The 26177-nt window shown below is 36.9% G+C and overlaps 1 protein-coding gene across 4 annotated transcripts in view; it reads left to right on the top strand.

The window, feature by feature from the left end:
- The first annotated feature begins 13411 nt into the window (after positions 1-13411).
- LOC149821234 (uncharacterized) overlaps positions 13412-26177 on the top strand; it is a 97269-nt gene continuing 84503 nt past the window's right edge. For 3 of the 4 annotated variants that reach the window (XM_089983632.1, XM_089983634.1, XM_089983630.1), the window contains exon 1: positions 13412-13676. In XM_089983632.1, coding sequence (XP_089839758.1) covers positions 13599-13676 — 78 coding nt within the window. In that variant the 5' untranslated portion in view covers positions 13412-13598. Of the gene's footprint in view, positions 13685-26177 lie in introns of all 4 variants that reach the window. The other variant, XM_089983633.1, reaches the window with a different exon arrangement.

The following is a 26177-nucleotide window of genomic DNA, read 5'->3' as shown; positions in this document are numbered from 1 at the left end:
AAGTAAGAGTCGTGATAATGAGAATTTGGAAAAGTATATGATAATAAAGAAGGAAGCTAAAAAAGTAGTTCAGAACGTGAGGGATAAGATATATAAGGAGGTTTATGACAAGTTGGATACCAAAGAGGGCGAGAAGGATATTTATAGGCTTGCAAAGATGAGAGATAAAAAATCGAGGGATCTAAGTATGGTTAGATGTATCAAAGATGAAACACAAAGGGTTTTAGTCAAAGATGAGGCGATTAAGGAAAGATGAAAATATTATTTTGATAATCTATTTAATGAAAGTCATGCTCAAGATCTTGGAGACTTCTCCATTTCTTTTCATGAGATGAATCGTGACTTCATACGCAAGATTCAAAAGAAAAAAATTGCAGAGGCTTTGAAGAAAATGAAATCAAGAAGGGCAGTTGGCCCAGATGGTATACCTATCGAGGCTTGGAAATGCTTGGGAGAGAAAGGTTTAGAATGATTGACAAATCTTTTTAACAAGATTTGGCAGACAAATAAGATGCCTAATGAGTGGAGGAAGAGTACTTTGGTGCCTCTATATAAGAAAAAGGGTGATATACAAGATTGCACAAACTATCATGGTATAAAACTCATGAGTCATACTATGAAACTTTGGGAGAGGGTGATTGAGTCTAGGTTGAGGAAGGTTGTCATGATATCGGAGAATCAGTTTGGTTTTATGCCTGAAAGATCAACTATGGAAGTTATACATCTTCTTAGACAACTTATTGAGAGAAATAAAGAGAGGAACAAAGATTTGCATATGGTTTTTATTGATTTGGAGAAGGCATACGATAGAGTACTTAGGGATGTTCTCTGGTGGACAATGATAAAGAAAGGTGTTTCTCTCAAGTACATTAGTATAATTAAAGATATGTATGAAGGAGTAGTAACCAATGTTTGCACTTGTGGAGGGGTGACAACCAATTTTCCTATAACGGTTGGGTTACATTAAGGATCTGCTTTAAGCCCTTTCCTATTTGCTATAGTGATGGATGAGCTTACGAGATCAATTCAAGAAAATGTGTCGTGGTGTATGTTGTTTGCTGATGATATTGTTTTGATTGATGAGTCTAGAGCTGGGGTTAATGCTAAGTTAGAATTATGGAGACAGACATTGAAAGCAAGAGGTTTTAAGTTGAGTAAGAGTAAGACAGAATACATGGAATGTCGGTTTAGTAAGCAACGAAGTAGTGATGGGAGTGTAGTGAAGTTTGGTCAGCAAGAAATACCGGTGGATGATTGTTTCAAATATTTGGGATCTATCATTCAAAAGTATGGAGAAATTGATGGAGATGTAAATCATAGGATAAAGGTTGGGTGGATGAAATGGAAAAGTGCAACTGAAGTGTTGTGTGATCGTAGAATGCCATTGCGGTTGAAGGAAAAGTTTTATAGTACGACTATTAGGCCTGCTTTACTATATGGTACGGAATGTTGGGCTGCCAAGAGACATCATATTCAAAAAATGAGTGTAGCTGAGATGCGTATGCTGAGATGGATGTGTGGAAATACAATAAAAGATAAGATTCAGAACGAGGAGATAAGTAAGAAGGTAGGCATTGCACCCATTGAAAATAAGATGAGAGAGAATCGTTTACGGTGGTTTGGACATATTCGGCGAAGGCCTAATGATGCTCCAGTTAGAAGGATGAAGAAATGGGAAAATATATTAGTTAAAAGAGGTCGGGGTAGGCCTAGGAAGATATGGATGGAGGTGATAAGAAAGGATATGAATGCTTTGAACCTCACCGAGGACATGGCATTGGATAGAAATGATTGGAGGAGAAGGATTCATGTGGAAGACCCATAATGATTTTCTTTTTTGGTTCATATCGCCGACCTCAATTGTTTTGGGATAAAGGCGTAGTTGTAGTTGTTGTTGTTGTTGTAACATGACCTGAAACATGTCATCTCTAAAAAGAAAAACTTGTATGCATCTGCATAATACAACTGTATCATTTGGTTATCCAGGAAAAAAAAAACATTTGTATTATCCATTATTAGAATAATGATAATAGAAACCAACAAATGCTAATTTAAAAGAGAAGTTTGGCAAACCAAATCTTGTGGCTAGAGGTAATGGCTCGTCATTTAAACCAAGGTTAGATTAGGTACAATTGTATATGCACATGGGAAATCTCAAAATTGTGAGAAAACTATTCCATATTAGACCAATTTTGTAACATGTCCTAGGTTGAAAATAAGCTGCTGCTAACGCAAAAGCCTGAAACTCCTACGAAATCCTTCAGCATAGCCCATAGAAATCACGCATAAGCCGAACTAGTCTATTGTATTAAGAATTGTGCTAGATTCACACATTGATTCTTACCAATTCAAATGTGAAGGTACACCAATGTCAAAGGAATAAAGTCAAAATATTGTTGTCAAACCATTGCAGTGATCATAATATTTTATGTCCATAAGTACAAAAAAATTTAAAAAGACACAAGAAACTTCATTTATAAGAAAAAAGGGTGATAGAAAATTCTTGGTGTATGGAAGATAAACGGAGCCATTAAGCCAATATTACTGCAGTTAGTAGATCTATTGTATACTTGCAATAATTATTCTTTTCGTAAGGAAGGTAATTTCTAGTAACAACGAATATAGGCAATCCCTGCCAAGATTTAGAAATATGTGTTTGAATAGATATTTTACTTCAAGATCAATAGAGCATAGATGATTGCTATTACTTGCTGCAATGGTTAACTGTGGGTGTCATTATATTCAGGTTTAAGTCTTGAGAGCATCCACCTTGTACAAAAGACACGAGATTAGGGAATTCTAGAGCTGATCCTTCTTCAACACCATGAAACAGAATGCCATACTGTGTTATTTTAATTTTTAGCAATAAGAGTAGGTATTAGCTTAAGGACATATTGGAAAGCCTTGGATCTCATCCGTTGAGGTCCGATTTGTCATGGAGTCACATCAAATTTGACAACCAAGCAAATGGAGGTCAACACATTAAAGAATACTAGTAGAACAACCACAGGCACTGACAAGGATATGTGTGTCTCTCTCTCTCAGCGTGCGCCAGGAATCGTTCGCCAACGATTTGTTGTGGGGTCCTCAGCCAATTCGTCATTGCAACAAATGGTGAATTATTTGGCGAACTTGGCTTTTCTCGTCTTGGCGGGCCGTATGAATGACTCGCAACAACACTATTTTTCGGCATATTCCGGTAGTGTTCAACAAAATGGTGAACCTTATTTTGGCGGACATATACGCCGTTCTCCGTATCAGCAGCATCCCTGATCTGCATCACCATATGCCTCCAGGGACCATTCATGATCCAGGGTGATGCTCGTCGCCTAACTGTATTTGTTTCTTGTTTCTTTTTTTTTCTTTTCCCCTTTCATCTCTTCTTTTCTCTTTTTTCCTTCTTTTTGGGGTTCCTTGGCATGTCTTGGGCCTGTGTTTGGTTATCCGGTAGGTTCAATGTTGGTTGAAACTGTTTTTGTATCGTAATGTTGATGGTTATAGTTCGTCTCTCTCTCTCTCTATATATATATATATAGTGATGTGTAGCTGCTTAATCAATGGGTGCTTGAACACCTAGCGTTCATCGCGTTCACGATCTACGCTCAGCCTTTTTTTACAATGGACGCTCAGCTAAATCTCGAGAAATAATATGTCCATCACACTGATAACACAATAAAAGCCACCTCATTATTAATAACATATGATATAAACAAACGCACCCTAGAAGCATGAAGTTCAAATTCATTAAAAAGAAAATGTAAGGAAAAGAAAGAGCAGAGATATTGGTTCATTATATACAAAATTTTCTTAATTCTAGACCGCATACCCTGACTTAGGACGATCTCTTTGAAGGGATGACAACATTAGAGAAGTTCCTCTAAGCCGTCAGCTTGTAGTCCTAGGGAAGACTTCACTTACTATCTCAACCGGTTAGGTTCTAGGGGTTCGAAAGGTAATGAATTTAGGTTGCATCATACAAATATGAATTGTGAATAGTAGATCTGGATAGAGATCCAGACCTGAAACAGATCCGATGAGGTAAGGTTGAATCCAGATCTTGCATATATGCGGTAATACAAGATTTGAGCAGCAACAAAAATTCTTCGAATCTGAGATATACCAATTCAGGACAATTTTTCATAAAATTATTCAAATCACTAAATTCATAAAGCAACGATAAATATTTCATATTATGTATTAAACTTCATATTATTGGATACATAGTTACATTCGAACCATATATTGGCACAAATGAATAAACAAAAAATTAGCAACAATATGAAAAAGAAAAAATATATGAAAAATGCAATAACCTACTTTCTTCATCGAATCACTAATATAAGCTCATAAAATGACCATAAATTTACAATTACTAAGATGTAACTCCACAAAAGTCACAATGGCAATGCAACTCAAATAATCCACAATCCACTTCAAAAAACTATCAAAGAAATCAAAGAATATATATATATATATATATATATATATATATATATATATATATATATATATTAGGAGGGGATGAGACAGATAGAGACATAGATGGAGGTGAGAAAAAAAAACATAGAGAGGAGTTAATTAAGTCACTTAAGATTTACCTATTAAGAGGAGAATGATAAATCAAAATGTATAGAAGAGTTCGGGTTCGAAGATAAAGAGTTACTTAAGTTACCTCCTAATTACTTGTTTAAAGAGAGAAAGAATTTTCTAAGTTACCTACTTAATTACTTATTTAGAAGGAGAGACGGTTACCTAGCTAAATACATTTTTAGACAAAGATGTAGAGAGGGTTAGGATGTAATGCCTCAAAATTTTAACTCAAAAATACATGATCATATATATATATAGAGAGAGAGAGAAAGAGAGAGAGAGAAAACAAAAATAGGAGTTACAGTAGGGAGATAGCGAGTTACCTACCTAATCACTTAAGATATAATTATCTAAGTTACCTACTTAATTGCCTGTTTAGAACAAGTGAAAGTTAACCATGTTATTAAGCTAAATACCTTTTCAGAGAGAGAGGGGTTGGGATGGGCAAAAGTAGTTACCTAAGCTACCTATTAGGAGGAGGAGAGAGAGAGAGAGAGAGAGAGAGGTAACTTTTTACCTACTTACTTAAATGGCTTTTATTATTTAAGAAAATTACACAAGTGCCATGTAAGTAACACTTGTTATTTTAGGAAAAAAATATACATGTCTTGACAAATTTATTACTACATAACGAAAGTACATAAGTGTCATTTAAAAAAATATTATAACGAGTCACAATTTTGACGTCGAATACCCCCCTGCTTTTGCTTTTATATATTGTGTGATGAGATCCCTAACCAACCCACCCCCCAAATGCATAGATCTCTAGCCTGATCGATTTAGAGATGCAGTCATTAGATCTTGAAATTTCAAAATCTTAAGATCTGAAAGATCCTCGGATCACTCTCAAAGTCACACTAAATGTTTTCAAAACTAATCTAGTAAATTAACAAGTTTTCTTTCAAGTGTTTCTTAGTTGCTCTATTCTATTTTTGAAGTTGCTAATTACACCTTTTGATTTTATTTTTGGAGTTTTTTCTTTTTCGAGAGTGGCAACAGTGGGTTAAGACCCCTTACCTTTCATTGACATAAGAATGCCAAAATTACAAAATGTTGGGACCAAAAAAATAAGCCATGGGCTCTGTATCTGGGGGTTTGTCTTTCCACAAGACATACTCCCCATCTTTTTTTCTCTGAATATCAAAAAAACTATGTAGTTACAAGGGAGGAGAAGAAACAATATGTTACACTACTTTTGTGCACAAAAATTGAGAAAAACAAGAAAATATTAAAAGAAATTATATAAAATCAATGAAAATAATAATAATCAATTATCCAATTACGATCTCTCAAAAATTCCTATAACGAGTATTTATAGAAAAACATGATAAACCATATGTCTACTTTGGATCTAGGATAGATCATAAAATAAAAAGATCTATTTCTAAATAAGAATTTCAAATAAAAAACCTAAATTAAATTAGATTCAAATGTATCCCTATGGATCTGCTCTATTTCTACATCATTATTCTCGAGTTCGAGAATACTTGCCCTCAAGTCTAAATACATGGATCTTCTGTTTCGCTCTTACATTATTCTTTTCGGGTTGGAGAAGACTTGCACTCAAGATGCTTTTTTCAGTTGTGCTCTAATCGCAAGAAATAAAGAACGGTCAAAACTTCTGGAAGGTATAGATCTGCTAGCACTGGTGTGATCAAATCCTAAGAATGTTCAAGCAAGTGCAGAATAAAGAACCAATCATCTAATAGATAGTGCAACATGTAATCAAATGAGTCTTCACGTAGAACATCAGTCAAACCCTAAAGCTCTATCTTAAGATGCACTTGGGTTCAAATAGAATCAATCAGATCCAAGTTAGTCTTAATAGGACCTCCGGCTTCAAAAAGGAGTCTACATTGGATTGGTCCAAATGAAATTAGGAAGGGTTTTGGGTATAAAATGGATTTTAGGGGGTTCATTTGGGGTTAAATGAGTTAATTCTAGATGATGGGCTTGGTGATGATCGAGTTGGTTTGCTACCGGATCTAAAGCATAATGATTCGTCGGACTCAAAATAGGTTGAGTCAGATATTTGATTGAGCTTTTAAGGGTAAAAAGGTCTGGCTAAGTCCCGATTCATATCCAAATTATTTTGGATTTGGTTTTGACTCGGTTTAGACTAGAATTGGAGCTCTGTTCGGGTCCGATTATGTCTGTTTTGGGTTTGGGTATTCATATCATGACCAAAATGAAGTGGTGGAGCCCAACCAGGTGGACTTGGATATTAAACAGAGTCCACCCAGCATGAAGTCGGTGGCCCAAGGTCTGAAACCAATGGGTTTTGGGTCGAACTCGAGCCCAGAACACATGGAACCTGGTTCTGGCCTGAGAATTAGCCTGAATCTCAGTTCTAGGGTCAAACCGGCTGGGGGAACATCGGGTGGAGTTTCCCATCCGCGTGAGGAACCCACTAGCCCCTCACCATCGCCGGCATAGGGGGACGTCGTGCCACCAACCGATGGAGGGCTTATCTCCCATCATCGTCTGGCAGTGGGGCAGGTGTGACTCCACTCACGTTGGGAAATGTTGGGTGGAGTTCCCCCACTTGCATGGGGAACCCACTGGACCCCTCGCCATCATCTCTGGTGGATGGTCGTCAGACAACAGTCAGGCAGTGGAGGAGCCCCTCCCCCACCTGGTTATGGTAAGGAGGGGGGAGCAATCGGCCCCTCCCGACGGGTTACCCATCAACAGCCAGAACCCCGACTGGTCGGACTTTCCCACTTGAAGGCTGTCAGACGGTGTCAGATCCCGCAAAAGCCTCTCCCCTCACTAGTTCTCTTGGAAAGAGAGAGGAGGGTGGTGGTCGTCGGATCCTGCTTGACCCTTCGATGGAACCATACCTCGTGGCGGCAGATCCTTCGCCTGACTGCATTCTGACAATGGAAGGTGATTAACAAACACCAGTTAGGCGATCCCATAGGCCAACCCGGTCGTCTCACCCTCGTGGATGAACATCTTTTCATGGGCCTCTCGAGTACCATGCATATGCCAAAAAAAAATTCATTCGATCGTAGGAATGCTTCAAGCATGAGCTTCATCTTAGAGAACCGTTGAGTGGGAAGATCCATCACCATGTCCTTAGCAGCTTCTTGACATCATCTCTTACTTTGATACTACATTGATGTAAATCAAAAGGCTATGCTACATTAGTCTTATGCACAAAAATCAAGAAAAGCATAAAAATATTGAAAGAAATTACATAAATTTAATAAAAATTATTAATAATAATAATCAATCATCCAACTCTGATCTTACGAAAACACGATAAACCCTAGGTTTACTTTTAGATATGAGATGGATTCATTACATGAAAAAGTCAAATTGGAAATAAGAAATCCAAATGAAAAACTTAAACTAAATTGGATCCATATAGATCTATATGGACCCGGGTCTTTTTCTCCCTTCCTACATCATCTTTATAGGCGGTCTGCTGTTCCAGCCTTGAGAGTGTCATGGTTTGGAGGCTTAGTCGAATCAAATGCACCTGATTTGTATCGACCATGATTCCTACGGCGAACCAAGGCAGTAGGTTTGAACGCAGAATCCTCGGTTCTCGGAGGCTGAAAATCTGTCTGCCAGCGGGTCTGCAGAAAACACGAAACCAGGAGAGGACTCTGAGTGGGGGCAGAGTTGCACTTCTGGCTTGCGTTTTTTAGGCTCATGAGTTCCTATTGGACCATGAATTCCATTGTCCTCCCCACAATTGATGGCGCTCTTCTCCTTCCTTCAGCAACTGCTCTCAACCATGCCATCCAATACCTGTTAGATGAGCAGGTGAGATCGCTCACAGACCTGCCCACTACCACATCGTCTCTACAATCCAATCTATAATTCTCTTTTCAAGAAAGATAGCATCTGAACTAATCTGCAAGACCCCGGTTCTTACAAACGCTCCGCCATCTCGTGTCAGTTGAAACGCAATCTGAGTGCTAGCCCTGTCCCTTCCCGTAGCAACTTGCAGAGTATTGTCTGGTACTATGCCATATCTGGTCAAGCACTGAACACTGATGATAACGAACATAGACAACACATTTTCAGTGCATCATGGTTCCCGCATGATGGCGATGAGGTAGATCTAAGGGTAGAATGTGTCACGTCGTGCCCTCTCCATCAGGTGGGAATTGCCGGTGTAGATAGATGTGTGGTTCATGCTCAATATCAACAATGAATGATAGATATTTGACATGATTTGATCTTATTTCATATTTTAGTCCCCCCTGCATATAAAAATGCAGCAAAAGACAACCCATGATTGAGAAGATTACTTTCTAACATAAGGTATTAATTATCATGAACGTTTTCCATAAGTTGTTTTACAATTTTCTTATATTGAACTTTTGCATTAGTACCGACAAGTAGGGATACACACGAGCCCAGCCTGGGCTGTTTAAACTCGGCTTGGCTTAAAATGCCTCTGCCCAAGCTTGGCTTGAGCTTGAATGCCATTGTCCAGACTGGGCTCAGTTCAGAGCTTCAATTGCATTCCAAAAAAACTGATCTTGTAAAAAATTTTGAGAAGGTGAGATTGGATCCCATCTTACGATCTTTTGTTCCTGAACCTCTTGTCTGACTCCTCTTCCCATCGGGACCAGAAAGCCATAGATTTGGGAGGACTCAGGGATCTCTCCATTTTACTTAATGGTCTCATCTGGAGCGGGTCTCAGTCCACATCTTGTACTGGGCAATCATTTTCCTTCAATAGAATATGCGTTGGTTGCAATTTAACCCACCCATTGGCTTTTGTTAAATCTGCACTCCCTTGGGGCGATAGTAAGTACGTCTGACCGAGCCAACATGGTTAGGTCTCTGACCCTGAGGGCAGTTTCTCCTTGTAAATATAAAAAGAAAAAAATGTTTTTGTTGGGGCACAACAGATAGACCTAGCTCGTTCTGAGCAGAACCTATGCTTTTTTTCCTTCATTTTTTCTCAAATCTAAAGTCAAAAACATGTTTCCAGCCTCTTATTATTGCACTTAGATTCATAAAACATGACCCTTCCTAATCAAGATTCAACTTCTAAGCAAAATGGATATAAAAAAGAAAAAAGAAAATAATATATCTGGTTGCATGAAATCCATGATCCAACATTTATCAGATCATTCTCACCCTTATCTTAAAGCGGGCATTTGTTACACCTCCACCCCGAGATGGTGGCTTCTCATGAAAGGGAGGCATACAGGAGAAACCAAGTTTTTTGGCATTTAACAAGCAGAAATGATTGTGTTTTGTAAGACAAAAATGATGTGTTTTTCAAAAAACCTATAATTTTTGAAAATTTGCCCGATATCCAAAACCACAAATGTTTGGTGTTAAAATGATCATTTTAACCTTTGTATAACGAATTTTGTATATATATGCAATTTTTCTTTTAAATATGTGAAGTATTGCATCCAAAATCCATGACAAACTTTGTCCTAGATTTTTTACCCAAAAAATAAAAGATTCTAAAAAAGTATAGAAAAGAACAAAAAAGCAAGACAAAAATATCTGTCTACAAAAAATATAGGTTTTTGATGTCAAATAAGAGAGATACAAATTTGAGAATAAAGATTGTTCTACAGAAAATATGCGAATATATGAATTTTCTCTTAAACATATATGAATTTTCTGTTAAACATGCAAAATTTCTCTTATATATATATATGATTTTTTCTCAAATATAAAAATTTCCTCCAAAATATATGAATTTTTCCTAAATATATGTAATTTTTTTCTTAACATGTGAATTTTCTTCTAAATATATGTGAATTTTCTCTAAACATATGAATCTCCTCATAAATATGTATTTTTCTTCTTAAATATGTGATTTTCTACCTAAATATGCGAATATACAAATTTTCTTTCAAATATACAATTTTCATCATAAATATGTAAATTTCTTCCTAAATATACGATTTTTCTATCAAATATGTGATTTTTTTCCTAAATATGTAATTTCTCTCTCAAAATTTTCTCAAAAATATATAAATTTTCTCTTAAATATGAGATTTTTCTCTCAAATATTTAGAAAAATATTTGTATATTTGAGAGACAGTTTTTAGAGAAAAATTTAGCAGAAAAATCTCATATTTAAGAGAAAATTTGTATATTTTAAAAAAAAATCATATATTTAGGAGAAAAATCTCATGTTTAGGAAGAAATTCATATATTTGAGTAAAAAATTGCATATTTACGAATAAATTTACATGTTTATGTGAAAATTCATATATAATTAGAAGGAAATTTGCATATTTAGGAGGAAATTCACATATATTTAGTAGAAAATTTCTATATTTAAGAAGAAATTTTTATATTTTGGAGAAAAATTGCATATATACATAGAGAATTTCAGGAAGAAATTCATATATATTTAAGAGAAAATTTGCATATTCGCATATTTTCTACAGAATAGTCTCTATTCTTAGATCTGTATCTCTCTTATCCGATATCGAAAACCTATATTTTTATAATCATTGGAAAGCTGAGACATAAACCTTTAACTTTCTTATTTTGAGTTAGAACAAAAAAAACTTCTATGATTCTAATTTTTGAGTTTTAAAACTAAAATTAAAACATTCTCTAAACATTGGAATATTCAAACAATTTATTTTTAGAGGACATTTATTTCCAACCGTTTGTCAAATCAAGGTGATTTTGGTGGTATTGGAAAGCTAATTACACCTCTATTTGTCTTTAGCTTTTTCTTTAGATTTTTAACATTGGTGGCCATAAAATAGCATAGAATAATCGAGATTGGCGTGGCCGCGCCTGTTGATCTCAAATCTTATGAACATTGTCGGTGTTGTATCACATTGCTCGTTCAACATTTTTTAGTGAATCATGTGTCATTACTATGATATTTCTATTTAGTTTCTTTGTTATTTTATATATTTTTTCATAATCCTTCATTTTTAAGTAAAAAATCAGTGACAAATTCTATCGCAGATCTTGAATGCAATATTTGAGCATATATATATATATATATATATGAGAGGAAATTCATAAATCTAGAGGAATTTCACTATACAAAGGTTAAAATGCAGTTTTGTCACTCACGAGCTTTAAAAAAATAGATGATTAGTGCTTTCATGTCAGGTTGGGAGCAACAAATGCAGTTGGAAGCATGATGAATGCCCAATCGTTGTATATTGGCATCAAAAAGTTTGTTATTTTTGCCACCTCTTTCTCGAGATATGTTTGATTCACCTCATGTGAGAAAACACTTTCTTTCTTAAGAGAAAAAATACTTTTTCATAAGAAAGAAGCTGAAATAAATGCACCAAGAAAAGTTTTGTCTCATTTAACAATTGGACAATGACTTAGAGCAGCCCAATTTTTTTTTTTTTTTGGGAGGAGGGGCCAGGATCGACTGACCTGCCATTGCCAACAAGCCGCAACATGGTCAAACCTAGCCTCCCAAATAGATAGGCCAAGCCAAAATCCTGGAATGCATTATTTGTTTATATATATATATATATATATATATATATATATATATATATATATATATATATATATATATATATATATATATATATATATATATATATATATATACGAGCAGTCTCGAGCCCAAATGAGTTGTTCAGGCTCGACTCGTTTAAGCTAAACAAGTTGCTCGTAGCTCGGCTTGCCAACTATACGAACCTATCATAAACTAATTCATGACGAGCCGAACCGAGCTGAGTCACGAGCTGCTCGTTTCGTTTACCAGCCCTGGTAGTAATACAAATAGCCATGCACACTTTTAGCATATTGGGTATAGGAAATCCATGCCTCTCATAATACCGGTTTAGATCCACCAATAATTCGGACGCATTTGCGTTCGCATCCTTATTTCCCAAGTTATGTCATTTACCTAGGATTGGATGTTCCTGTTGACTCTTCACTTAAAGCTTCCAAATATGCCCATAGTGAATCGGGTCCTGACCTTCTTATAACGTAAACAAGCTAGATTCGGGTTTGGATATGTTCGATTGGTTCTAGCTTTACTGGGTGCGAGCATGGAGTTGCGGTTTCGGGTTCAATCAGGAAACTGGAATTAAATCCAATTAAATTGGACCATATTATCTCCGCACAATTAGGAAAAACCCACGAGCCCATTTAACACATCCCAATCATGATCGATGTATAGACCATAGTGACAAACGTTTTAAACGGCAATTTCTTGTTTCTCAAAAAACTCACGAGAAATTGAATTCTTTTTATAAAATCACGCATTTTTTGGCAAAATCTTGGCAATAAAAAAATAAATTAAAAAATATAAAATTTAATTTTTATAAGAAAATATTAATAAAAAATATTTAAAAATAAAAATACACATTTTTTTGATAAATAGCCTTTTAAAACATAAATACCACATTTAAATTGTGATATTTATGTTTTTTCACAAATCTAACAAGTTTTTGAAAATCTCGCAAGAAATTGCCGTTTTAAACTTTCAAGCAATTTCTCGCGATATTATTGCAAGATTTTCATAAATCTCGTGATATTTGTCACTATGCTATAGACAAGGAAAACATAAAACAAGTTGGATCTTATGAGGTCCCGACTTGGAACTCAACTCAAGAACACTGGCCAAGATTCAAATGCAGGTCTGATGAAGATCCAGAGCTGCACCCAGAGCCGATAAAACCTAACCTTGCTTTCATCCATAGTTGAAACATGGTTCGGACCCCGATGAAAGCTGACCCACTTTCACCCTTGGCGTTGTACATAAGGGCCAATGTGGGGACGCTTTTGGTAAATCTCCTGGACGCGTTGTACATAACGGCCAAGGTGGGGACGCTTTTGGTAAATCTCCTGGTCGTGTTGTCATCAGTTGGCTACCTGGCTTTGCTCTCTGTGTGAGAGAGAGAGATCCTCAGGAAGATTTCTGATTTCCTGTTGTGTGGTTTCCTAACATGGTTCCGACGGTTTCCAATCCTCTTCACACCGCCTCTCTGGGAGCGTGGTTTTAAGCCAATTCCAGCAGAAAGCGGTACAATAGATCATCGGAGAAGAATTGAGGGGGTCGATTGATAAAGATGGATTTTGAGCTTCTGCGCAGGGAAATTGGGTTCTCGCATCCCAGACACTTCTCTCACGCCGTGGCTGGTTTGGAGGTCAGCAGGTCCCTTAATTTGTCTCTGTCTCCCCTTCCAATGGCTTTTTTCTCTTGTATTTATGTGAATTTTGATGTTCCGAGTTTTTTTTGCATTTTTGGTGATTATTTTGCTTCTAGCTTCCCTTTTTAATGGTATTACAGTGTCCGACTCTTGTTTCGAATTGTGTGCTTGCTGTTTATATCTTTTGCTTTGATTTTTCGTTTCCTTTTCTTATTTGAGATTGTAGTTTTGTTGATTTAGGGGTCGTTGGTTCTGCATGATTTTTTGTTTGGAACTTTGCTCAATCATTTGGATGCTTTTTTTTTTTTGCTGTAACCATACGGATAGATAATTTTTGTTGGTAATTTGATTCGAGAGGTTTTTGGTTTCTAGTGGTATGCTATCCTAGGAAATAAAAAATTTACAATAGGAAGCATATCAGGAAAATGTCAAATGAGTTTGATTTTCAGTGATCCGTATTTTTTTTCCTTGGGGCAATTTGTTGTATGTAGCTCAGCAGCTCAACCTAGGCGTAACGATTGGTGGATGTTTAAGTGCGTGAATCGGGGAGGCCTGATTCTATAGTTTCTTTGGCTACTTCCATTTGTAGGGTACCATGGTCAACAGTAGCTTATGCATTCACGTTTGAGGGTTATATCTTTTTTCATTAGAACATAGAAAATGCATGAGCTCAGAATCATGCGCCTTTACATGCCATCATCATGAGAATGCAATGATGAGTATACTTACTGCTGAGCTTTCTGCATGTGTGAACCATGATCTAGATTCCCCTCATCAGCATACACTTGGTTTCTTTCTTCATTCATTGCCACTTATCGAATGTAGCACGTGAGGCACGGATCAGTGTTGTTTGCCTATTCAGAAAAGAGTACTGGAAAGAAAATAAAGAAAAAACGGAAATAATAAGAAAAGTCTGGCGAAAAAAATAGTGTTCTTTCTTGCGAGATTGTTGGAGTGTTTTTTTTTGTTGGTGGGACTTGATTCCTGTGGAACACTTTTGCTGCCATGAAATTTTTGTACAAATTGTAAAGGCCAAGATAGTTTTATAGTTAGGAAATGACATGGTCCAGTCTTGGCACATGTGTATTATTGAGTGCAGTATTAGAGGCACTGATAAGCATTGCTTTCCTATTGAAAAAGAACCGAGCCGGGGGAACCCATGGACCCCCCTCTCTCTCTCTCTATATATATATATATATATTACATTTTTGCCCCTGCCACACCCCCACACCCTGGTTTTTTGGAAGTGCCGAATCCCTGCACCCGCACCCATGTGACATAGGCCACCGCCTAGGCTTATGGGTCTAGGCTATAGGACCATGTTTTTTTATCTAAGCTGCCTAGGTTGTCCCCTCCTAAGCCGCAGAGACATAGTTGTCATGTTTTTTTAATTTTTTTGTCTTTTTTTTTTCTTTTTTCATTTTCTTCTTCATCTCGCCCCAAAAGCTTTCTTTTTTGTTCTCTCCTTTTCTTCTTCCTCCTTTCACCCCTCCGGCTTCTCTTTTTCTTCCTGTTCTTCTTCTTCCTTTTTCCTTCTTTTTCCTTTTTTTTTCCTTCTTTTTTCTTTTTTCTTCTTCATCCTCTTGCCCCTCCACTCTCTTATTTTTCTTTCTTCTTTTTTCTTATTTTTTATCTTTTTTTTATCTTTTATCTTTTTTCTTTTTTTTGTTTACATGTATGCATGTATTTTTAACACACACATATATATATATATATATAATCTATTTTTTAAGTTATCTCTCTCTCTCTTTCTTTCTTTATATATATATATATATATATATATATATATATATATATATATATATATATATATATATATATATATATATATATATATATATATATATGAGAACAGGGTTCATCCTATCCCCTTTTTTTATGTCACCATTAAGATCCTCCAATTATCATAGTTTCAAGTGTTTTATGCTCAATTTGAACCATTAGATGTATTTATCAATACTTATTTATTGAGAAATGAGCTTTGTTTTAAATTGATTTGGTGTAAAAAATGTGAACATTTTATTATAAAATTTTAGTAAGATATCAATCGATGATTTTTTTACTTCTTTAAAATGCATATATGAGCATAAAGATGCTTAATCAATTACATGTTCTCCATTTAACAACAATCATAAACACATCTAATGGTTCAGATAGAGTATAAATTCTCTAAAAACTATGATTTTTGGAGGGTCCTAACAGTGATCTAACGAAACAAGGGCATGATATTCACATTCTCTCTCTATGTATATAGAGTAATCGGATGGTGTGCCTCAACTTTTGGTGTATGTTCAATATTATGCAATTTCATGAATTTTGTGACATGTTACGCTGAATTATATACTTCATCTATAGTTACAATTATATGTTTGTTACTAAATTTAACCATTTATTGTAATAATTTTGTTTTTCTTGATGTTTTATTTTTTTGGTCCCGCCTAGGCCGACTAGTCCCACCGACTGGTCCTTTTAGGTGTGTTCTGCCTAGGCTCCAACTAGCGTTTTAGACAACTAAGTTCTTGACATCATCTGTTTTAATATTCCGAAAATGGAACTAAAATAGAATAATAAACAAAACGTTGCAGCATGTAAGAAAGGGATAGATCCATTTTTTCTCAAAAGAGATTTTGCTGAATATGAAAAAACTGGAGGAAATATAAGGGCCCCTTTGTCCTGACCTCAAGCAGTAGGAACTAGGAAATGTAGGTGATCGTGAGATTTTTGCCTCAAGCCAGAAAGAGGAAGCTCGTTCGTAGCAGGAAGCTCACTGTTGGCTTATGGCGATCTTGAGTAGTTGTGAAGAAGAGAGGGATGGAGAACCTAGTTGCAGGATGGAGATCTCAATGTGGATGAGAGAACTAAGGTCTCAAATGAATAATTTGTATGTTTTTTATGGGTGTTGGGAAGTTAGAGAAAGCTTGTAACGACTCCAACTGACCGTCAGAAAACAGTGGATTTTTTTTTAAAGCATTTGCAGAAAACCTCCCAAGGACCCGAGGCACATCACAAATTCATTATAACCAAATCACAACCATTCCATGCATTGAATCAACTTGAAGTAATAAAATGAACTTCATTAATTAAATTCAAAAGTCGAAATATCCAAGAACATAAAATCAACTCTATCATAGTCATGCCCTCTGGTCAGAACCCAGACACCAAGTCACTATCTTTCGTCCTCGAGCCAGAGCATCTGTGCCTATAAAACAACTTTGAGAAAACGGGTAAGATCCGAAGTCCTCGTATGAATTCTTCTAAAAATTCAACAGTAAAAGAAATAACATAAATTAATTCATGCATAAATTTTAGAAAAAAAAATCATAAGCAATAACTTACCACAATCATCTTACCATTAATAAATATCATGCCAAATCAAATATACAGAAATGCATGAACTAATGTTGAACAGTAAAATATGTATGATTCAATGCACATGCATGAATAACTTATTAAGTTATTTATCAGAGTTGCTTTTGCATGCATGTCGCTATTTAAATGCATAAAAAATTATTTTTCACTTTTTCTTAAATCCGCGGATACTCAAAACAAGTACAATTCCCGAGGTTCAAGTTAGGTTCTCAGTCATAGCTTAACACACAATTTGTATTTTATTTAATAGGTTACACACTTGTTCCTTGACCGATATCAAGAATTCCCATCTTCCATTGAAACATTAAGAATCATCACCTAATGATGAGATATCAATAAAAATCTTTAACCATTGACTCCACTTTCTTGGTATACCAATAACTACAGCTGAGTCAACAACAACACCCCTAGGCAAAGTGACTGAAAACTCTCTAAAACTGTAGCTGGAAAGTGAACCACATATCGAGTTCTGAAGACACAATTGCACACAAAGTTTTAGTATCTTCACGGTCTCCCATGACCGCCATCCAAGATTCTCACACTGTGGAAGGGACACTAAGGAAGATATTAATTACACAGTTTTGGACCTTTGGTCTCCTTTATCATTTCAAATCAGTTTCAAGTTATTTACGCAAGAAGTATTGTAATGCCCCAAAATCCAGGACTTGTAACTTTTTATGAAAAGTTTGAAGGCTTTGAAATTATTTGTTTATCAGAGTTTTCAAATAGTACTTCAGCGAAAAATGATGTTTTAAAATAACAAGTCAATGGACCTTGGGCGCATTACAGCACAAATTTTCCTTCACAAACATATTTGAAACTCCATACATTTAAGAAAATCAATTGATTATGAAAATATAATTTTTAATAATTTAAGACTTTTACAAAGGAGAGATTTTTAAGAAAACCTTTATGCAAATTTACCGAAATGTCCTCGGGAGCGAAACGTCAAGGAAAGAGTCTTATCTTAATCTTATCACGCCATCGTGCCATTGCAATCGTATAGATCCAATCATCACCTGCGCCTATAAAATGGGCCAGTTTCATGAAAAACTGGTAGGTACGCAAGTAAGACAATGTAGAACCAAATTAAAGCAAGACATATTATACTAGTGGGATAAGCACTGTAAAGCAGTAATTAAACACCCCTAGCATGAGCCATAGATTATGCAAATGAATAATTTAGTATAACCCTGTAAGTGAGAGCATGTAATTATGAAATCAAGTGAGCTATTAACTATTACAAGGTAAGAGTTCATCCATCATAAGGCATACACAATTTCACCGCAAGTAAATACGTAAATCATAAGATACAAACAATTACACAACAAGCAGTTCTATTAATTGCTAGATGTAAGCAGCTTGCAAGACAAGCAGTTACATTAATCCTAGTTGTAAACAGTTTGTAGATTATGAGCTGTAAGCAACTATACTAGTCATAAGAGACTCGAGCCAATAAGTGTTGTGAACAGCGGAGACTAATTCAGGGTTTATTATGTCATGTATTTTAGATACCCTGGGTAGCTAGCTGAGTCCGTTCCAAAGGGGACGTCCAGTGACCGAGAGAGAATTCTCTAAAGGCCACTCGTTCAAAGGATGCATCCAATTTCTGTAGAAGTGCCTAAAGCTACTTTTTGTAGCCCATTTCTCCTAACATCGACGACTGGAGAAGCTGAGTCTTTTGCTCGAAATAGTCATTAATGGCCTATCCATCAAAGTTTTTGTACCATCCATCCTCTCTCTTGATGAAGTCAGCGGGTCAAATGGGTAGGTCAGGTGTTACTTAACTGAAGACCCATTCTATATATTCTGGTCTTTCGACCCACTCGAGCATCTTGCCTGTGAAGGCAAAACCATCACCATTAGGTGTTTTAAACACGCCATTGCACGTTTGAGGGAAATACACACCTCTCATCCTACTCACCGCAGTACGTAACGTACCTGTTCAAAAGTACAACCACGATGAGAGGGGTCAACTTATTATGAGGGTGAAAACATCACCATTTTGTGGTCTCAAACATGTGTCATTGCACGTTCGAGGTAAACATTGACTTCTCGTCCTACTCATCGTAGTACGCAACATACCTGTTCAAAAGTACAACCACGATGAGAGGGGTATGTATTTTTCTAAAGGAAATCCCCAAAACCTTGTTTTGCAAAAGTACATGGTGTAATCATTCAAGTTCAAATTTGTCATACTCATGTCCTTTAGACGGACATGAGTCTCGCCTATTAGGCGAACATCAACATTACATGATTACAATAATGTGCCAAAACACGTTTCAAGGTTATCACAGACCTCTCATCCTATTCCTCGTAATCCAAACATATCGTACATGTCTAAAAGTACGGCTATGAAGAGAGGGACATGGATTCCTCAAAAGAAACCTAATAATATAATCTCACAAAGGAAGCGATGCAACAAATGTCTAATTTAGCAAGAAAACCCAACAACAAGGTCTCGCAAAAGAAGTGACAGGACAACCCAAAAAAGTCTCGCAACAGAAATGATGCAACAAATGTGCAGGTTCCTCAGTAAAACCCTTGCGATACTTGTCTCGATAAACTGGGTAAGGGTTTTCCAAAGGACCAAACCAAAACACAAGTTCATGTCCCTTAATCGGGATCATCCGAGTTATATCGGTTACACAAACCAAAGTTGTAAAACACTTCTTCCAAACACATTGATTTGGGAGATCTAGCCGTTATTTCACAAAAGACTTTCGAAATTTGCTTTGCAAAACTCTGCATTTGGAAAAATGGGTTTGCGCCTAAAAACCATCTTTTTAGAGAATCGAAGAGCATAAATGTGAGTTGTGTCTTTTAAAACAAATGACCGAAATAGAATACGCTCAAAGCTGCACTTAAGTGCAAGTCAGCAAAAAGTGGGCTCGTGCACTACATAGCGCAATGGTAAGGTGTAATCGATTTCCAAAGTGCAAATTTGTGTGTCGAGCGCAAAACCTCGTAAGCAGTGCACAAGGTACAAAACCATGCCTCCGCTAAATAACCATGCAAGTAAGTGAATATGCAAGATAGTACACAAGGTACGAAACCGCACATCGACCAAACAACCATGCAAGCAAGTGAATACGCAAGGCAGTGCACGAGGTACCAAACCACACCTCGGCTAAACAAACATTCAAGTAAGTAAATGCATAAGGCAGTGCACTAAAGAGTGTCGACAAAGTAAAAATAAGAAATGACAGAAAGAAAAGCCTAGGCACATTAAGCGTGATGGCAAAGTAAAGACAGACAAGACAAAAAGTAAATGCGAAAATAAAAGCCTGGACACATAAAGCGCATCGGCAAAGTAAAGCCAAGAAAGTAAAAACAAAAAGTAAATGCAAAAATAAAAGCTTGGGCACATAAAACGATACGGCAAAGTAAAGACAAAAAAGTAAAGACAGAAAGTAAATGCAAAAATAAAAGTCTGGGCACATAAAGCGCGGCGACAACAGAAAACAATAAAAAAAGAAAGTAAAAAGGACAAGGATCGCGAAACTGTGTCCTTGAGTTAAATGTGTACATATATAGATATATGTATACATATTGTCCTTAGTCCTTTATTTTCTCATTTTAAGTTTTAATTGTTTAATTTAAGTTCGTTCATTGTCTTTTGTGCAACTTTTTCCTACCTTGGGGGGTTGCGGTTCTACGTACGCTTGCGAGCGTAAGTACATATGTGCTTGGGCCACGAGGCATGAGCGTCATTTATGACACTCAATCGTGAAGGCGAAGTTGAAAATTTCCATCACAATCTTCAAATATCTTCAAATCGCCAATTTACTTTTTCAAAATCCAGTGTTCGTGCTAGTACCTTTTCAAAATCCAGTGTTTGTGCTGGTGCTTCATCGAAATTTGGTATTCGTACTGGTCGCTCTTTCAAAATTCAATCCTCAATAGTGGTCTCACATCAGTATTCAAGCTCAATGCCAATTTTCAGACCTGCGAGCCAATCAATCTTTATTTATCAGACCCCCGGATCACTCAAGTTTATCAAACTAACCTTCGGGTCATCAATTTTATCAATTAAACCTCGAGGTCAATCAATTTTGTCAGGTAGACCTCCGGGTTGACCAATTTTATCAAGCAAGCCTTCGGGTTGCCAATTCCATCAAAGTCACTCATTTTCTGACCTACGGGTCACTTTTGCCAATCATGTTTTTTCAAGATTCGACCTTTGTGTCAGACTCATTTGTCAATTGGCTCAATACAACAACAACAACTACTACACCTTCAACCCAAAACAATTGGGGTCGACGATATGAACCAAAAAAGAAAATCATTCTGGGTCTTCCACATGAATCCTTCTCCTCCAATTATTTCTATCCAATGCCATGTCCTCGGTGAGGTTCAAAGCATTCATATCCTTTCCTATCACCTCCATCCATGTCTTCCTAGGCCTACCCCGACCTCTTTTAACTAATATATTTTCCCATTTTTCCATCCTTCTAACTGGAGCATCATTAGGCCTTCGCCGAATATGTCCAAACCAGGGTTACCGGAAGCGCCTAGCTAAAAGGGGAAGCGCGCTTCGGAAGCGCGGAACGTCGCGCTTCCAAAGCGTGGGGGGAAGCGTCCCCCTTTTTTGGGAAGCGCGCTTCCCTTTAATGGGGGACGCGTTTCCCTTTAATGGGGGACGCACTTCCCTTTAATGGGAAGCGCGCTTCCCCCACGCTTCCCCCTCGCTTCCCCTTGCTTCCCCTGTTTTTTTCATTTTTTTGTACTTTTTATTTTTATTTTTTTCGCTTCCCCCTCGCTTCCGAGACGCTTCCTAGGTCGCTTCCGAGACGCTTCCTAGGTCGCTTCCGAGACACTTCCCGAATCGCTCCTAAGTGGTCCCACGCTTCCTAAAATTTTGAAAGTGCCTCGCTTCCCCCTCCCGCTTCCCGTATCGCTTCCCGCTCCCGCTTCCTCAACTGGCAACCATGGTCCAAACCACCGTAAACGATTCTCTCTCATCTTATTTTCAATGGGTGCAACGCCTACCTTCTTACGTATCTCCTCGTTTCGAATCTTATCTTTTATTGTATTTCCACACATCCATCTCAGCATACGCATCTCAGTTACACTCATTTTTTGAATATGATGTCTCTTGGCAGCCCAACATTCCGTACCATATAGTAAAGCGAGCCTAATAGTCGTCCTATAAAACTTTCCCTTCAACCGCAATGGCATTCTACGATCGCACAACACTCCAGTTGCACTTTTCCATTTCATCCACCCAACCTTTATCCTATGATTTACATCTTCATCAATTTTTCCATACTTTTGAATGATAGATCCCAAATATTTGAAACAATCATCCACCAGTATTTCTTGCTCACCAAGCTTCACTACACTCCATCACTATTTCGTTGCTTACTAAACCGACATTCCATGTATTCTGTCTTACTCTTATTCAACTTAAAACCTCGTGCTTCCAATGTCTGTCTCCATAATTCTAACTTAGCATTAACCCCAGCTCTAGACTCATCAATCAAAACAATATCATCAGCAAACAACATACACCACGACATTTTCTTGAATTGATTTCGTAAGCTCATCCATCACTATATCAAATAGGAAAGGGCTTAAAGCAGATCCTTGATGTAACCCAACCGTTATAGGAAAATTGGTTGTCACCCCTCCACAAGTGCGAACATTGGTTACTACTCCTTCATACATATCTTTAATTATACTAATGTACTTGAGAGAAACACCTTTCTTCATCATTGTCCACCAGAGAACGTCCCTAGGTACTCTATCGTATGCCTTCTCCAAATCAATAAAAACCATATGCAAATCTTTGTTTCTCTCTCTATTTCTCTCAATAAGTTGTCTAAGAAGATGTATAGCTTCCATAGTTGATCTTCCAGGCATAAAACCAAATTGATTCTCCGATATCATGACAACCTTTCTCAACCTAGACTCAATCACCCTCTCCCAAAGTTTCATAGTATGACTCATGAGTTTTATACCACGATAGTTTGTGCAATCTTGTATATCACCCTTATTCTTATATACAGGCACCAAAGTACTCTTCCTCCACTCATTAGGCATCTTATTTGTCCGCCAAATCTTGTTAAAAAGATTTGTCAACCATTCTAAACCTTTCTCTCCCAAGCATTTCCAAGCCTCGATAGATATACCATCTGGGCCAACTGCCCTTCTTGATTTCATTTTCTTCAAAGCCTCTGCAATTTCTTTCTTTTGAATCTTGCGCATGAAGTCACAATTCATCTCATGAAAAGGAATGGAGAAGTCTTCAAGATCCTGAGCATGACTTTCATTAAATAGCCAATTGGCTAAATATCGATTATTAATCATTTTTCTTGCGAGGGACCCTTTTTCCATGGAGAGTTTGAGAGAGCTCGTTTCTTTCACATACAATTATTTTTCATTCGCTGAACCCTTTTTTGGGAGAGTTTGAAGGGACTCGTGTCTTCGCGAACAGTTTGCAAAATAATTTTTATTGTCCCACAAGGAACCCTTCTTCTAGGGAGAGCTTCGACGGAAGCTCGTTCTCCTTGTGACCCCCCAATATTTTTTGTTAGGCCATCCTATCATCGAGAACCCTTTTTCAGGGAGGGTATAATGGACTCGCTCCTCTATGACAATTCATCGACCTTATCCAATCAGCCACCTTTCCATAAGAGAAGCCTAAAGTTAGAGAGTTTTGACGAAAACTTAATTTCTCTTCGAAAGTTCATTTTGCAAACACCTCATCTTCAGGGAAGAGAGGAGTATTTTTATTACCCCTTCAGGTAAGGGTCAAGCCTGAGTCTCTCATTCGGGGAAAGGAGAGGAGAATTTAGTCACTAATGTGTCAATTGGATGTCAAGCAATTTCTTTCATCAAGGATTTCAAGAACATTTTGCTAAAAAAAAACAGTTGTTGATCTCAAAATTTTATTGCACAAAAAATTACCTCAAATTACCTTCAGTATTCTTTTGAAAAGGGTAAAGCTCTTGCGGAGAAAGAAAAAATTCAAGTTTTTCTGTTGGTCATCCAAAAGGATAAAGAAAAAATCCTTGATATGACCAGCAAAGGAAAATTCAATGATGTTGAAAAGACATAAGTGAATTGATATTGATCATAGCTATGGCACATTTTAAAGACCATTCTTCTGGTAATAAGGCAACAAAAATATCCTGAGTGATAAAAAAGAATTCACTCAATCTCAATATCTCTTCAATCAATAAAGTTGTAATTAACTATCTGCAAAAGGGATCTCTCAACTATCGTCAAGTTGAAGATTGATGGATGAGTTAGACCCCCGGGGCCAAAGAAGACTCAGATCATCTCAAAGTTAAAGGAGTATGTGACGTGTCCTTCTAAGAAAATTTTAAATCATCGTCAAGTTGAAGGCTGATGCGATGAACCTCCCGACAATCCCTAAAAGATATTTGATCACTGTTATCGTCAAGAGATTTTCCAACCAAAGAGACAATACAATCAATATAATTCTTTGGACCAAAGAAGATTCGAATTATCTCCGAGTTGAAGGAGCATGTGACGTGTCCTTACAGGGAAAATCAGAACATCACCAAGTTGAAGACTGATGCGATGAAATTCTCGTCAAATCCCAAAAGAGCTCACTTTTCATGTCTCAAAAGAGTGTAAAAGATCATCAAGAGATTTTAATCAAAGAGACAACATCATTATTATAATTTCTAGGACCCAAGGAAGACTCAGAATATCTCCAAGTTGAAGGAGTATGTGACAAACCCTTTCAGGGAAAATCAGACCATAGCTGAGTTGAAGACTGATGTGATGAAATTTTCGCCAAACCCCAAGAAAGCTCATCTCAAAGTGCGCAAAAAGAACATCAGAGATAATTTTAGATATCAAACTGCCAAAACTGACAAGAATTATCTTTATTCATGTGATTCTTTTATCAATATCCTTTCCTAAGTCGCTTTTATGATACTGAGAGCAAATTTATTTCTTTTCATATCAAGGAAATGAATAGCTTCCTTAAAGAAACTCAACCACAATAATTTGACTTTGATTCTGGATTCTACGGAGTTAACCTAGTTGGAGGTAATACTCTAGGTAGAAGAGGGAATATATTTTTGCACAGATGTGCTTATTTTCAATCATTTTTTAGTCAACTACAATTTTTATCTTACTAGCAATCTTTTCAAGTTATTCTGACATGAAGCAAAGAGCTCGATGTCCATTTTGATATATTCTGACATTGTTGTTATCCCTCTTTAAGACCTGATGACATGAGTTTTGAAGATCCTTCCCTTTTTTTTCATCTGAGCACCTGGGCTCTCAAATTCACACACTTCCCTGTGTTCCCCACTGTCCCACCATAGACAATTCATTTTTTTGTTTTCGGTTCGAGGTCGAGCCATCATTTATAATTTTCCAGCAAAAGGTCATTTCAAAATCTATTTAGTCTCAGAAATGAGGCATCCAAGATCAATCTCTTTTCAAAGCTTTAGGGAACACCATTTTCTTCATTTTGCAAGCCCCTCTCAGATTTAATGTGTGAAATTCGAAGGCTCCATCATGGTTTCTTCTTTCGAGGATTCCATTTTTTTTTCGTTCAGGTTATGGGTCAAGCCTGAACCTCGTTCTTCCATGAGGTATTTTTTCCTTTCAGGGTAAGGGTTAAACCTGAATCATCTTTCGCAAAAAGGCCATCTTTCAAAAGTTATTTAGTTTTAGTCATGAGATGCCCAAGATCAACTCCCTTTTCCAAAGCTTTTAGGGAACTCTATTTTCATCGCCTTCTTTGCAACCCCTCATTCTATGAGGTCTTTTTCGTGGTTTTCTCAATCTTTTCTCTCGATGATTCCACTCTAGCATCCTCCGCGAGGTATCTTCTTCCTGTTCAGGTTAAGGGTCAAGCCTGAGCCTCATTCCGATGAGGTGAATCTTCTTCTCCATTCCATATCTACCATTATCACCAGAGCTAATTCTTTCATACCCTGTCAGATTCTTCTAATTCGAGCATTTTTATAGCCCAAATTTGGTGTATTTTTCTTTACCACTAAGCTTGGCTCTCAACCCACTTAGTAGCAAAGAGGGGCATCTATAAACACCCCAAATTTTTCTCATACATTTTCAGACACCCCTTTAGCAGATGCCAGTTCCCGTAGGAGTCTAGCTCTAAGTTGATCCCAGTTTAGG

The sequence above is a fragment of the Nuphar pumila genome, chromosome 12 (genome assembly GCF_984573655.1).
Source record: "Nuphar pumila chromosome 12, dmNupPumi1.hap1.1, whole genome shotgun sequence".
NCBI lineage: Eukaryota > Viridiplantae > Streptophyta > Magnoliopsida > Nymphaeales > Nymphaeaceae > Nuphar > Nuphar pumila.
This window is presented reverse-complemented; position numbering and strand designations above follow the sequence as displayed.